General features: G+C 59.5%; 1 protein-coding gene across 6 annotated transcripts in view; it reads left to right on the forward strand.

The window, feature by feature from the left end:
* Positions 1 to 14,083, forward strand: part of SUN1 (Sad1 and UNC84 domain containing 1) — a 29,009-nt gene extending 14,926 nt beyond the window's left edge. For all 6 annotated transcript variants that reach the window (XM_036281964.1, XM_036281966.1, XM_036281965.1 and 3 more), the window contains 9 exons: positions 1,455 to 1,541; positions 2,344 to 2,387; positions 3,413 to 3,548; positions 4,539 to 4,793; positions 5,270 to 5,354; positions 6,096 to 6,211; positions 8,386 to 8,553; positions 12,065 to 12,157; positions 12,496 to 14,083. In XM_036281964.1, coding sequence (XP_036137857.1) covers positions 1,455 to 1,541; positions 2,344 to 2,387; positions 3,413 to 3,548; positions 4,539 to 4,793; positions 5,270 to 5,354; positions 6,096 to 6,211; positions 8,386 to 8,553; positions 12,065 to 12,157; positions 12,496 to 12,609 — 1,098 coding nt within the window. In that variant the 3' untranslated portion in view covers positions 12,610 to 14,083. The remainder of the gene's footprint in view (positions 1 to 1,454; positions 1,542 to 2,343; positions 2,388 to 3,412; positions 3,549 to 4,538; positions 4,794 to 5,269; positions 5,355 to 6,095; positions 6,212 to 8,385; positions 8,554 to 12,064; positions 12,158 to 12,495) is intronic.
* Positions 14,084 to 15,144: the final 1,061 nt, after the last annotated feature.

Raw genomic sequence — 15,144 nt, forward strand, 5'->3', positions numbered from 1 at the left:
ACTGTCCACACCACAGTCCAGAGGTGACCACAGACACACACACACCCCCCCAGCTCCCAGCGTCACAGGTCTGCTCCCCATGGCCCCAGATAGAGCCCAGTCAGCCGAGCTGGAGCAGCCTGAGGGCTGTCAGTGAAGCCGTCTCAGCAGGCCGGACCCTATGAGGTCCCTGCCCTCACCTGTGTGCCCCCTGACCAGGTGCACGCTCCAGGGTGTTCCCACCACCCTGTTCTTCCCCGGGACGCACCAGCAGCAACTACGGTCGCTGTTGCGTGTTTAACTCACTGTCTGCCCCCGCCTGGCAGAGGCTGAGTATTTGAAAAAGAAATGGATCTCTCCCTGCCGCTGGTGTGCCTGAGGCATGGCCACACGCTGACGGCAGGGCCCTGCAGGGCTCCACCTCTGCTCTGAGCACCGGATGGCCCTCGCTGGGTCTCAGTACAAAATGTGGATGTTTCCATGGGACCCAGTTGGCATGGGTAGGATTGTTCTCCTGCTGCTGTAACAGCTGCGCATGGGAGAGGCTGGGAGGGTAAATCAGCCTGGCTGTTTCTTCTCAGCACGGCTGCCAAATTCCGTCCCTGCAAAATGTCTGAATCAAATCCTTCTGGCACTTGGGAAAATAAACGTCAGTTCTGAGGAAAGTGAGCAGACAGTTCTTCCCGTGACGATACCAGTAAATGAGGCCTGTGCAGAGGCTTGTGGCTCCACATGGAGGAGCAGCCGCTCGGCACTGCCTCCCCGTCTGGGCAGTGCAGGTCCCGGAGACCGTAGTCTCTTGCACCATGTCTCAGCTGAGGCACCCCACCCCCCCTGGGCAGGGAGACCCCACAGCGATGGGGCCAGCTGGCAGCCTCTGGTGCAGTTTGTGTGTCTTTTAAAGAAAACAAATGGCATTTAGAACAAAAAGAACCGGTGACCTGGCGTTGTGCAAACTCACTGTGAGGCCAACTCAGCTCGGTGAGCTGAGCAGACCTGCCCGAGCTCTCGGCTGCCCTCGCGTGCCAGCCTGGGCACCTGTGGTTCCAGCTGCTCTTCCCGGAGCAGCCACACAGAGCAGCTCACTGCCTGGCCGTCGGGGCGGTGTCCCCCCAAGCGCTGCTCGAGTGCGCCACCTGTCACACGTGGCTCATAGACCTGAGTTTGCCAAGGCGGGTGCGCAGGCCCAGGGCAGGGGTTGCAGGGAGGACCCGGCCGCTGTCGGCCTCTGGCTACCCAGAGTCCCGCGGTGCCCGGCAGACGGGGTCATGACGCTCGGGTCCTCGGCCGGAGCTCTGGCTGCGGGGGCCACTGCGCAGTCGGAGCGGGGGCCTGGTCCAGGTGGTGCCCCCTGGAGGCTCTGCCAGCTCGTGACCAGCGCCCTGATGTTGGGGTGTTCTGTGCAGGGTGACCTGCCAGTTGTGTGTATTTGCTGCTGACCTCTCTGCCCTCTGTTCACTCACCTTCCTTTCAAGGCCCACTCGGAGACCTTCCACCACGAGCACGGACTGCGCATCTCACACCTGGAAGCAGTTCTTGGGAAACTGGCTGAAAAGTCTGAGGTAATTCCTCCTGGTCAGTGTGGCCCAGCAGCCTTCCTAACAAGACGTCCACAGGGTCAGTGTTCCCACAGCCTAGACCTCGAAGGGCCCCCTTTAGGTGTTTGCTGCCGTCCTCTGTGGCACTGAGGACACGTTTCTGCTTGTTCCCCGAGTGCCTCTGTTTTATCGCTTTGATGCCTCTGAGGGTGTCCAGCTCACGGGTTCCGAGTGTCTGGCGAGGGGAGGCCTGCGGCCAGGGGCCGATCTGAGTCTGTGCCTCTTGCTTGTCACACAGCCTCCCAGAGACACGAGTTTTCTGGTGGGAAAGTCCGTGACTCTCACATGTTGGTAAAGGCAGAGGGCAGAGGGCACAGCCCCTCGGGGTCTGGCGAGTCAGCTCACTGGTTGGTGAGGTGTCTTGGTGCTGGGCCTCACCTGGTTGCGAGAAGAGGCCTGTGCCCAGGTGCAGCTGTGCATCTGGGGCCGTGCTCTGAGCAGACCGTCCCCAGTCTGTTCTTCATGCGGGAATTCGCCGTGTCCTCCTCCTGTGCTTGCTGTGGGCGTGGCTGCCCAGGGTGTGGGCTGTGTCCCGGAGCATCACCTCACACTGTGCCTTGGGGCCACACCCCACCCAGTGCTGGGGGGCACACATACTCCCCTGCCAGTCAGCAGGCTGCACTCCGGAGAGCCGGGCAGCCTACCTAGGCATCTGTGAGCATGTGTGTGCATGCGTTTGTGTGCACGTGTGTGTGGTTAGCCAAGGGCGTCATTTTATGAAAAGTTAGCACGTAAGCATGTGAACATTGTTTCTCGTACTTTCTAGGCCATCCAGAAGGAGTTGGAGCAGACCAAGCTGAGGACAGAGAGGTAGGAGAATTCAGATACACCAGCATTCCTGTTGTGGGGTGCCCCTGGAGTGAGGGGCTCTGCGGGCGCAGCTATGTGTCTTTCCGGGTGACCTTTGGCGCCTCCCGAGGACAGAGGGGTCTGTCTCACGGTGCCCTTGGGCGCAGAGAAGCTGGGACTCGTGTCCTGCTCAGGGGCCTGGGCTCTGTGCACCGTGGGCGTCGCAGGTCAGCCTCGCCGTGTGGTCAGACCCGCTGTGTGAAGGAGCCCTTGGCACTGAGGCTGCAGCCTGTCCGTCCACCTCTTCTGAGCCGTGTCTGTGCCATCCAGGCAGCCGGGACCCTCGGCAACTTCCTGGAGTGTGGGGTCCGGCTGCTCCCTGCACCTGGTGCTTTCCTCTGTACCCACCCCTTTCCCGGTCCTGACCCTGAACACAGCCCGTCTCTTCACCCTGGGTAGCTTAGTGATTCCTGGGCTCGAGCAGGGCCCTACGGAGCTGGAGCGCCCAGGCCCCCAGGCCCCCAGGCGGCTGTGTGCTCTGGGTCTGCCGTTGGGGTCCGGCCGTGTGCCTGTCTCTGGAGGACAGTGCCGTGCACAGCCGTTTCGTGGACGTGTGTCCGATGTGCGACAGGAGGCCAGCGGGCGATTGCCCAGGGGTGTGCTCAGCACTGCCTGCCTGTGAGCGAGTGTCACAGTGATGCTGCAGGGCTCACGTTGTATGCTCCCTGCACACCCTGGTTAGAACTGGCCCTTAAGCCGTGCACGTTCAGTTCATTAACGCCTTTCGTTTGTGAGAGTCGTTCACACCCAGCGTTGTCAGGGTCGCTGACAAGTACTGCCTGAGCTCTGAGGTCTCTTCTGTCACTGTGAGGACAGAGAACGCTGAACGGCTCCAGAGCTCCCACCGGTCCTGAGCCGGGCAGGTGCACCCGCCTGGGCGTGAGCGGGGCCTCGTGTGCACGTGGGACAGGCGGGCAGTGCCACGTGTCTCAGTGCCACGGCCCCACCAGAGTTCACCGAGCCTGTTGTCCCACCCACCCCACCAGCGGGGCCGAGCAGCAGCGGCACCTGCTGTCCGTGGTGACGCAGCTGGAGCGCGAGCTGGGCCTCCTGCAGTCGGAACTGTCAGCTCTGCAGCCCCTGAAGAGCAGCTGTGAGAAGGCCCACGAAGTCCCCAGCAAAGTAAGCACCTCGACCGCACGCTCAGTGGCCGTGGAAAGTGAAGGGACGTCCGAGTTGATATTTTAAGTTTACTTTTACTTTTTTAGTCTTCACCCAAGGGTATTTTTCTGTTTATCTTCAAATAGACCGAGGGGGGGAGGGGGAGAGAGAGAGAGAGAGGAAGGGAAACACTGACGTGAGAGGGACCCGACTGGCTGCCTCCTCCACCACCCTGCCCAGAGCTGGGGACAGACCACAACCGAGGCATGTGCCCTTGACCAGAATCGAACCCGTGACTTTGGTCCACAGGCCAACGCTCTAACTGCTGAGCCAAACCAGCCAGGGCAATATCTTAAGTGTGTTAATTTCCTTTTAAAAACTTCACATTACTATACTTGAAGATTTTAGAAACTTAGAACAAAGTAATGAGAAGTTTGACTCCCCTGCGCCCCCTCTGGCAGTCACCTCGTTAGCGTGGGGTCCCGCCGCCCTCCTGCAGGCACTGCACGCAGAGGTCTCCACGGGCCAGGCAGGCGGCAGTGGGCGGGACTGAGGTGACGGACGCGGGCAGTGTGGGCCAGCACCGGCCCAGAGCTCCCGCACTTGGGTGGCAGATGCAGACGAGCAGCTGTGCAGGCCGCGGGTGGGCAGGAGCGGAGCCAGGCAGGGCGCACTGGCTCCGGGGGTGAGCTGTGGCTGCTGTCTCCACCTCCTGGGGACGGTCTCAGTGTTTGTTTCTGGAAGACAAGGCTCCCCCATCTCTGCACCTCACCCGTGGACCTTCATACATGCGGGGGTGGGGGCGGCGGGCCGAGCTCCTTCCGTGGCCAGTGACACTCTCTGTGCTGTCTCTGCTCCCGGCTCCGATCTGCAGTGTCCGGAGGGCCCCCCTCGGTGTGGAGGGGGCCTGTGGCGCTCACGTGGCGGATGTTCAGGAGTGGGCGACACTCCTGCGTCCAGGGTGATGGGTGCAGAGCCACACCGGACGCACTGATCTCGTGGTTGCTCCAGGTCGAAGCCCAGGTCAGAGAGACCGTCAGACTCCTGCTGTCCGCCGACCAGCAGGACGGCGCTCTGGACGGGCTGCTCCGCAGGCTCTCGGCGCAGTTCGTCAGCAAGGATGACCTGCAGGGGCTGCTGCGCCAGTGGGAGCTGCGGATCCTGCAGAACATCACCCACCACATCTCCGTGACGAAGCAGCTGCCCCCTGCCGAGGCCGTCCTGTCCGCGGTGACCGAGGAAGGCGCTGCGGGGATCACCGAAGCGGTGGGTAGAGGACGAAACTGTTTCCTGGTGGGGGCGACAGTGGAGCTTCTGAGCGGGGTGTGGGGGACGCGGTGCTCACGGCAGGCTGCAGAGTGGCCGTCGTGCCCAAAGGAGCATTTGGACGGTCCAGGCTGCTCCTTGGGAGGACTTCATACTTTGTGAACTTCTTGTCCCAAAGGTCCCAGCTGCCTGGTGGCCGCATAACTTCTGAAATGACACAGAGTGGCCCAGTCACACCGGGTCACAGCACTGCCCTGTCCCCTTGCGCGCACCAGGGGCTTCTGGCTCAGGGCCTGGGAGGGGTGTGAGCCCTGTGAACAGGCCCCAGTGGCCCCGTGGGGGTGCGGATGGAAGTTGAGGTTTGCCAAACATCTCCATGCCTGTCACCCCAAAATAGAGCTACCGGACAGTGTGTTCTCACTGGACGTCTGGCCCCTGCCCTGGTGTTAACATGCAGCCTTGTCTTCCCCATCCAGCAAGCTCGCGTCATTGTCAACAACGCTCTGAAGCTGTACTCCCAGGACAAGACGGGCATGGTGGACTTCGCCCTGGAGTCAGGCGGTGAGTCGGGGCCTTGGCGACTGAAGAGGTCACCTATTTGCGGGTGCAGCCCGTCGGCGGCCAGGGACTTGGAGCTTCCAGAAGTCCAAGAGGCAGCCTAGCACGGCTTGTGGCTGGGCAGCACCGGACCTCGCCATATCCAGCAGCTCGCACAGCGCCGGGCTGGCTGGCTCCTGCATGGGGCAGTGTTGAAGCTCCTCCGGTCACTGCCTTTCACAGGTGTTGCGTGTGGGGTGGGGTTTTTATTCTCACCTGAGGATATGTTTTTATTGATTTTTTTTACAAGGAGAGGAATGGAGGGTAGAGGGAGAGAAAAAGATCCCTATGAGAGAGAAACATCGATTGGCTGCCTCCCGCGTGCGCCCCAACTGAGGGTGGAACCTGAAACGGCCGGGGCGGGGTGTGAGGACCTCTGGGTGTGGGCTGGGTCGCAGGGCAGGGCGGGAGGAGGACCTGGGTGTGGGCAGGGTCGCAGGGCAGGGCGGGAGGAGGACCTGGGTGTGGGCTGGGTCCCAGGGCAGGGTGGGAGGAGGACCTGGGTGTGGGACACTGCACACCTGGAAGCAGCCACACTCCCCACACGGGGTCTGCAAGAAGCAGAACTGAGGGTGGGGTTGGTCCTGAAGTGGGAGCATCTGTGTCCGTTCCAAACTGGAAGTTCGGACCGCTCGGGACCTGAGGTGGCAGCGGGGTTTCGGGGTGGGAGCCTCAGGCGCTGACACAGCCCGCCTGTGCTTTAAGGTGGCAGCATCCTGAGCACTCGCTGTTCGGAGACGTACGAGACCAAGACGGCCCTGATCAGCCTGTTCGGCATCCCGCTGTGGTACTTCTCCCAGTCCCCCCGCGTGGTGATCCAGGTGAGGCTGGCCCGTGCAGGTGCCCGTGCGACCAGCTCCTGACGTTCTCGAGCTTTGCCGTAGGTGTGAGGTGCACGCAGGGGGGGGGCAGTGCTCCATGTCCAGCTCCGTCAGGTCCCCAGCGGACACGTGAAACCAGCACCGCCCGCCCCCAGCCCCTTCTCCCCAAGACTGCCGGATGCCGGCCCGGCCTGTCCTGTCCGGTGTGAGAGGCCTCAGTCGCTGTGCCGCTCAGTCTTAGGGGTGAGCCCTGCAGGCTGCACAGGGCCCCTGCCTGTCGGGTGGCGCTGCCTCCCGGGGCCTCCCTCAGGCACGGGTCACAGACTCACAGCACTGGAGGGTGAAGGAATTGACACTGATACACTTATTTGACCTCAAGATTAGATTGCCGCCCTACGCTAATGTTTTGGGAAGAAAATTCAAGTAATCTTTTTATGTAAAATATCCATGGTAGCAAACCTTTCCCTTGAAACCACAGCTCAATCTGCAAGGTTTGGGAGTAAGTTGAGCATGAGGTTGGTGTCCCTAAACTGGCACTGCCCTAAATTACCTTGTTCTGGTGCCCAGCGGGTCTGATGTGCCGGCCCCGCCCCCGCCGTCACCTCAGCCCACAGGGCCCTCACTCGCCGAGTGGGCTCTGCATGGCCTCGGGCACACAGCCATCGTGTCCTGGTAGGCGTGTGAGCAGGGAGAGCCGGCCCCCTGACCGGGAAGGAGCGTGAGGACTGCTGGCTGCAGCGGGTCCCGCAGGCGGGCTGCTGGTGGACAGGGTGCCCAGCAGGCACCAGGAGCAGCAGAAGAGCTCCTGCCCTCGGGCCAGGCGGGGGCCACCCTGGGCTTAGAGCCCCCCTTCTGGGAGAAGGCACAGCGTAGGGCACTGGATGCTGCCACACTGGTGGAACCCCCAGAAATCCACCCTCCGGGGCCTCTCGAGAGGCCTTGGCCACAGAGCAGCCGGGGGGCTGCCGGGAAACGGAGCGTGGTCCTTGGGGGCCACTCCTTGGGGTGGCAGCGGGGAGTATTTAAGGGCCCGGGTCTCTCCTCCCAGGGCAGGCAGAGGAGTGACCTTGGAGCTGAATGCAGGAAGGGCGGGAGTGACTGTCCTCTGCCTCGTTCTGTCCTGCCCTCCCCCCGCCGCACAGAAAGCGGGTAGTGGTCAGCACGGCCTGGGCCGTGGGCTCCTTCGCCGCTGGGAAAGGTCCCCGTGTCCTGTGCCCGTCAACTTGTCCCTTTGCCAGCACCTCAGGGATTGGGTGGGAATATGGGTCAGAGTCAGTACTGCCGGGGTCAGGCTTCCTGGGCTCGTGCGGCCTGTGAGCCCGCGCTGGCCACAGCGTCCACCACAGGGTGTTCGCCTTCGGGTGCAGGTGGTCTGTCTGGTGAGCCACGGTGAGCCTGCCGTGCAGACAGGTCTCCTGTCCCGTGCGAGGGGCCTCCTTGCATGTCTGCGTCTTGCCCATTGTTCTCTGAGGTCCTGGTGCTCTGTGATAGGACTCACGTATGGATAAGTTGCAGACCCTTTTCCTTAGTTTGTCTTGATTTTGTTATGGTGACTTTTTCACCATGTAAAAGTTTGTGGGTTGTTTTTTTTTTTTTAGAGAGGAAGTGAGAGAGAGAGAGAAACATCGACGTGAAGGGACACATCGAGTGGCCGCCACCCGCACGACCAACCAGGGTCGGGGACAAACCGCAACCGAAGCACGTGCCCCCAGCGGGAACCGAACCCGGGTCCCTCCAGACCGCAGGCCGACGCTCTTAACTGCTGAGCCAAACCAGCCAGGGCTGTGGGTTATTTTTTATCATCCTCACCTGAGGACATTTTTCCATTTTTTGTTCAGATAGAGCGGGAGGGAGAGAGAGGAACAGAGAGAGAGAGAAACATCGATGTGAAGGGACACATCGAGTGGCTGCCACCCGCACGACCAACCAGGGCCGGGGACAAACTGCAACCGAGGTACATGCCCTTAGCGGGACCTGAACCCGGGTCTCTCCGGACCGCAGGCCAATGCTCTAACCGCTGAGCCAAGCCGGCCAGGGCTCGTGTTTTTATTTATATTTAGTCTTTATCATTGAACGCTTTCATTCTGGTGCTGTAGCCTTTTCTCTCCTGCTGCTTCTGTCGCGTGAGCAGCTGAGAGCCTGCTCAGCTCAGCCGATGTTCTGCCTTTCCCCAGCCCGACATGTACCCGGGCAACTGCTGGGCCTTCCGAGGCTCCCAGGGCTTCCTCGTGGTCCGGCTGTCTATGGAGATCCGCCCCACCAGCTTCACTCTGGAGCACATACCGAAGACGCTGTCGCCCACGGGCAACATCACCAGCGCGCCCAAGGAGTTCTCTGTCTACGTGAGTGTGCTCGGCCCCCTTCCCACCCCACTGGGGTTCCCAAAGACGCTGCGAGTGGACAGCTCACGTGTGTTTGTGGTGTGCAGCTGCCCTTGTCCGTCCTGCCTGTGGACACGGGGTGGCAGGTCGGGCTCCCGGGAGGGCGCTTCTCGGGGTGTGGACTGGGTCTGGTCTGTGTACGGCGCTTGACCATTCGGTAAAGGCAGTTCTGACAACTGTGACGTGGGATCTTCAGGAAGAGGTGGGGAAGTTGGACCACCTGGAATCCCAGGACCCAGAGACGTCACCACTACTGTGGTGGCGTGTTTCTGTCTCCTTTCTATCTTTAAAGAATACAGTTGAGCCCTGGCCAGTTTGGCTCAGCAGTTGGAGCGTCGGCCCGCAGTCCAGAGAGACCCGGGTTCGGTTTCCGCTCAGGGCACATGCCTCGGTTACAGTTTGTCCCCGGCCCCGGTTGGGTTGTGTGGGCGGCAGCCACTTGATATGTGTCCCTTTCACGTCGATCTTTCTCTCTGTCTCTCTTCCTTTCTCTCCCTCCCACTCTATCTGAACAAAATATGGAAAAATGTCTTCAGGTGAGGATTTAAAAAAAAGAAGAATACAGTCGAGATAACACTTCATAAGATGTTATCCCTACTTCAGAAACCCCATCTTCCCGGGGTAGTGAATGCTGCACACATCACAGCACAGAGCCCATGCGCAGCTGCCCCTCTGCTGTCCTCTGCTGCACGGCTTGGCGTCCGAGCCGGAAGGCTTTAGTCACGTCCTCGGACTGGACGCTCGGGCAGCCCTCACTGCTCCGAGTGTGAGCGTCCAAGGGTCGCTTCATCGCTCCTTGTAGGTTGTTGGCATTTCCACCACTGTCCCTTCTCCCCCCAGTCCCTTTCCACTTGAGTCATTAAAAATCTCTGCTTCAGCCCTGGCCGGTTTGGCTCAGCGGTTAGAGCGTCAACCTGCGGTCTAGAGAGACCCGGGTTCGGTTCCCACTAAGGGCACGTACCTTAGTTGCAGTTTGTCCCCGGCCCTGGTTGTTCGAGCAGGGGGCAGCCACTCGATGTGTCCCTTTCACATCAATGTTTCTCTCTCTCTCCCACTCTATCAGAACAAAAAGGAAAAATGTCCTCGGGTGAGGATAAAAAAAATAAATAAAAACAAAATATGATTTTACTGAGTTCTGGAGAGAGGGACAGGGAGAGCGAGAGACATCGATGTGAGAGCGGAAAGCTGCCTTCTGCTCGCCCCCTACCGGGCATGTCCCCTACTGGGAATCAAACCAGGACCCTCAGTCCACGGGACAACGTTCAGCCCACTGAGCCGCGCTGGCCAGGCTGTGGCAGTTTCTTAAAATACAGCCCTGTGTAGCTCGCTGCGGGGCCAACTCTTTCCGGGATGATCCCTGGGGTGCGCGGTGCTATCAACGACGTTTCCCCTCAGTGGATCTTTCCAGACCGGAGCCGCTGCCGCTGCCCTGTCTGTGGACTCGGCTGTGATAGTCAAGGGCCTGTGCTGCTCTCTCAACAATCTTGGCAGCGTCTTTGCCAGGGAGATTCCACGTCCGGAAGCTCCTTTGTTGGCCCCTCGACCCTTCAAGTCCCATCATGAGTTTGCAGCCAGGCAGCCCCACCTTCAGGCTCCGCTTCTGACTCTGGTTTTCCTGCTGTCCCCGCGCCCCCGCAGCCGTCCCCGCGTACCCGCAGCTGTCCCCACGCCCCCGCAGCCTGTCCCCGCACCCCCACAGCTGCTCCCTCCAGAGGTCTGGAGCCTGCAGAGAAGCCACAAGGGCTGGGATTGCCTCCTTCCACCTCCTCTGTGTTGCATTTTGGCCTCCTCCCCTGACTATGCAAGTCTTCTGCAGAGTTTCCCAGTGGCTCTGCCCAGGTCCGTCAGAGGAATCGTGTCTGTGGCAGCCACAGCCTTACGGAGTGTTTCTTAAATAACAAGCCTTGAGAGTTGAGATCAAGCCTTGACCCATGGCTGCCGAGTGGGCGCTGTGTCAGCACGAGAACACCGGAGCCCTCAGCGCTGCGGACCAGGGGCGTTGTCAGGGAGCAGCGATACTTTGAAAGGAGCCCTTTTTTCTGACCAGTAGGTGTCAGCACTGGGCTTAACCTTTTCAGGTGAGCTGCGGTCCAGGCTCGGCTCTAGCCCTGCAGACGCAGACAGGGCACCGAGCATATGCTCAAGGCTTGGGGTTTCGGGTGGTCAGTGAGCACGGGCTTCAGCTGGAAGTCACAGCTGCGTGAGCCCCGCAGGAGTCAGCCTGCCCTGGAAGCTCGAAGCCCGCCCTGACCTGGCTGGGGAAGCCTAGATGGCGCTTCCTCCAGCGCAGGCTGTTTTCCTGCCCGAGGCTGTGCCTGAGTGTCACCTCCATGAGTCGCCTTAGCCAGGTCTTCTGGAGAACGTGCGGCCTCCCCTTGGAGGCGCCTCTCCCCTCGAACCTCGTGACCGGCCTCTGCCAGCTTCCTCAGCCCTCAGCTTCCACCAAGTCGAGGAGAGAGGGCCCTGCTCTGGGTTAGGCCTGGGCTCTACCCAGACCAGTCCAGCCGTCTGCACGCCAGCAGGGAGACGTTCCTCGTCTTCCCCTCGTGTGCACCAGGCAGCACTCGCGGTTCCCTCCGCCAGCCTCTCCGTGCTCACAGCCTGGCTGCTGGCCGGGCCCAGCTTTGGGCCCATCTCAGCTTTTGACATGCCTTCCTCACCGAGCCTGATCATCTCCAGCTTTTGATTTAAAGCGAGACAGGCGACTATTAGGGATAATCATTGGCCCAGTGGAGGTGTGTCTCGGGGAACAAGGAGCCCGAGGAGATGGGGAGGCAGTTGGAGGAGGAGTCAGCATACACATTTACTAGTTAAGTTCACCATCTTAAATGGTGTGGTTTGTGGTACCCCAAAATAACCACTGATCACAGACCTCTGTATATAAGGAAACGTTTGGAATATTGTGAGAATTACCCACATGCGACACACAGACATGAAGTGAGCATATGTGGTTGGAAAAATGGGTCTCTGGATGCGCTGGACACAGGGTTCCCACAAACCTCGGTCTTTAAAACACACACGGTCTGCAGAGGACAGCAAAGCGAGGTTGCTGTGCCTCCTCACTGGGCGGGACACACGGCATAATGTGTCACCTCCGATTACCACGTGTGCAGTCCAGGGCCGTGAGCACGCTCACATTGCCGCGTGGCCATCCCCAGCACCACCCAGAACCAGCCTTGTATCTTCCCACACTGAGGCCCCCACCCCTCATAAACAGTAGCTCCCCTGGCACCTACCCACCCTCTGCTTTCTGTCCATGGAGTTCGCGCCAGCGTTCAGCCCATCTCCTTGTCTCAGCGGTGGGAGGAGCGCCTCCCTCAGGGCCTATGGGGCTGCAGGAAGCCCTCCCTGGACTGAGTGCGGGTGGGGCCTTCCAGAGGCCCTATCGCCATGGCGACGGAAACTGATTCCCCCTCTCACACTGGGGAGCAGCGGTTAAGCCGGTCAGGTGGAAATCTGGTTTTGGTTTCAGGGACTAGAAAATGAGTATCAAGAAGAAGGACAGCTGCTGGGACAGTTTGTGTTCGACCAAGATGGGGAGTCACTCCAGATGTTCCCTGTCCCGGTAAGCACCTGCGCCCACGCTGGCCCGTTCCCGGGCCCCTGCAGCCAGCAGCAGACCTGTCAGAGGTGCTGAGGTCGACCCCTGGGAAGAGGGAAGCTGAGCTCCTGACTTCCTGAGGGAGCCTTTTTGGTGTGTGTCTTGCTCCCCACAAGCGCCTCCCGTGCTGGAATAGTCAGTTTCACCTGAGCTGTGTGTGCTGTTAGGCGACCTAGTACGTCGCGAAAAACGTCCATTCCAGTTCGGCTACTTCTCTTAAAAACAGCGCGGTTGGGCAGGGGTCGGGCTCGGGAGTGTCGGTGTGAAAAAGCTGAAGGCTTTTCTCTCCCCTTTGCTCTCAGGAAAGACCTGAAAGACCCTTCCAAATAGTGGAGCTTCGGATTCTCTCCAACTGGGGCCACCCAGAGTACACCTGCCTCTATCGGTTCCGAGTGCACGGAGAGCCCGCCAAGTAGGGTGCTGCTCACCGCTGTTGTACATTTTGTATATACTGGCCCTCCCCTCGTGATGAGGGCACAGGGAACAGGACACGTCACCTGTGAATAAGCGTTGCCGACGGCCAGCAGCAGGACATGGGGATTGGAGCAATAAAGGCTGTGATGCCCACTGATGTTCTGTCCGTAGGAAGCTGCGTGTCGAGTGCTAGGTTTCACAGATCCGTTAGCAACGGGTCGGCAATGTTCATCTGAATGTATGTTCACTAAGACACTTACTTTGTTTCGGGGATTTGTTTTTAAAAAGCTGTTTATATTCATATTTTCTTGATGTCAGGAACAAAGCAGATGAAGCTAAGAGGCTCGACGTGTTCTTGAAGTTCTCACACAGCCGTTCACTGGCCCTCCTCACAGACTTTGGGGGCAGAGAGATAGTTTATCTTTTCAGGGAAAAATCAGTGTCACCAAATTTCAGTCCTGAACTCCTTTCCTTTACTCAGCACTGGTAGTTACTTTACGTCACCAGGTGGGCAGATGATGAAAATGTGTTTTTCTTCTTAGTTTGCTCCACTGAGATTTTCCATCAGCACTCTGTGCTCACACTCGGAACACGGGGCACTTCACTTCTCGGGGGTGAAGTGGGTCTGCTGGGGAAGGGGATGGTCTGGGTGTAAACACAACTAAAGGGAGTTCTCAGGTCTCCACTGGGCTCATCCCATTGGGGTCGCCCTGGAGTTTCCGCTTCACGGTGTGAACAGGAACCACGAGCTCTTCAGGGTTTCTTTGGAAAGTAAACACTAACTGCTCCAGGTGATCAGAACTGCTTTACCCGTGACGGGTCCGGGAGTGTCCCGCATGGCAGGCCCGTCGAACCGTTTGTTCTCACGCAGCACGTGCACGGCTGGGGCTGGGGTCTGCTCCTCTGAAGGCTGTGGCCATCCCCTTCCGTTCCTGTGAGACTCACTGTGGCTACGATTAGTATTTAATATTGAGACTATTTAAATAAGCAGACTTTATAAATGAGATATCCACAAGGCACTTCAGGTGTTAAGATGTTTTACCTTAAAATTATTTAAGTTTTATTGGGTTAAGGCAGTTTCCTGGTGTATCATAAATGTCATATTTTCAGAAAAAGACAAAACGACGGTGCTGACAGGTTTCCTGGAGTTCTGTGTATATTGCTCAGCAGTCCTCAAAACTAGGTAGCTCTTCTCCACTCAGAATTGAAACTATGCAGTTCGGTTGGATAAAATGTATACAGATGTGTCCTATATTACAGGATAAATATATAAGAATTTCCTATATAAAACTAAATTTGGGAGTTGGGGTGGAAATATTTTGAATATTAATTTATTTTTAAAGAAGCAAGATAGGACTTTGTGCAGTGTATTTTTGTAAATGCTTTTCCAAATATGTCTGGTAGTGCTGCTGTTGCTGCCACCAAACTGATAAGATGCTATCGAAATGTTTAAATAAAGAGTTTTAATTTTTAAAAGTGCATGTGATATTTCAAATGAATAATAAACCGTATTTCTTTTGTCAGTGGCTTTGTGTCTGCCCTTGGGCCTGGGCCGGGGGAGGGACCGCTGGGCTGGGTTCCTTCCTGAGTGCGTCTGTCCCGCCTCACAGGCCGACCGCCAGGGCACCCGGGGGGTCATGGGGTCATGGGAAGGAGATGATCTCCAAACAACGTGTCCATCCTGGGCCTTCGGGAGCTCAACGTTCCCGCCAACCCGGATGTCCCTTAGGAGCACAGGGCGGGCAAAAGTGAATTTGCGGTTGTCCTCGTGGGAAGTAAACACCGCAAGTCCTTAATAATAATGAACTTCCGAGTACTCCCCGCTGTCCACCTGCTTCTGCGCCCCTCCCCGGTGTGCACGGACTGCCTCCTGGGTGCGGGGCACCCGCTCAGGGTACGATCAGGGTCCAGGCACCGCGTTCAGGCTGAGGGCACCAAGCCGAGGGTGCGGGCACCGCGCTCAGGGTGCACTGAGCTCAGGGTGCAGGGCGCCGCGATCAGGGTCCAGGCACCGCGCTCAGGCTGAGGGCACCGCGCCGAGGGTGCGGGCACCGCGCCGAGGGTGCGGGCACCGCGCTCAGGGTGCACTGAGCTCAGGGTGCAGGGCGCCGCGATCAGGGTCCGGGCACCGCGCTCAGGGTCCTGGCGCGCGAGCCGAGTGGTGCCGGGGGCGCCGAGCATGGCCGGCGGGCTGCCCGGAGGAGACGCGGTGGGCCCGCTGCAGAGGCGCCTCCCCGCCCGTTTATTCCGGCGACAGGCGCGCCTGCCCCGCACAGATGCGCCCTCGGCTCCGCTCCGCACGCGGCGACGCACACACAGCCCCGTCCGCGCCTCGCGTTTCTCCGGGGATCGCAACAGTGTCGCGGGTCTGACCGCTCGCGGGCTGGGACGTCCCGTGGGCTCGCCGCCCACAGCCGGAGACGGCCCGACACGCCCGCCCGAGGGCGCGGAGCCCGAGCCCACGCCGACCTTCGGGCGCCGCCCGGGGCCGGGACTGAACGCCGGCGGGCGGCTGTGCCGGAGCCGCGCCCCGCCCC

Source organism: Molossus molossus, unplaced genomic scaffold (assembly GCF_014108415.1).
Source record: "Molossus molossus isolate mMolMol1 unplaced genomic scaffold, mMolMol1.p scaffold_m16_p_4, whole genome shotgun sequence".
In the NCBI taxonomy this organism is placed as follows: domain Eukaryota; kingdom Metazoa; phylum Chordata; class Mammalia; order Chiroptera; family Molossidae; genus Molossus; species Molossus molossus.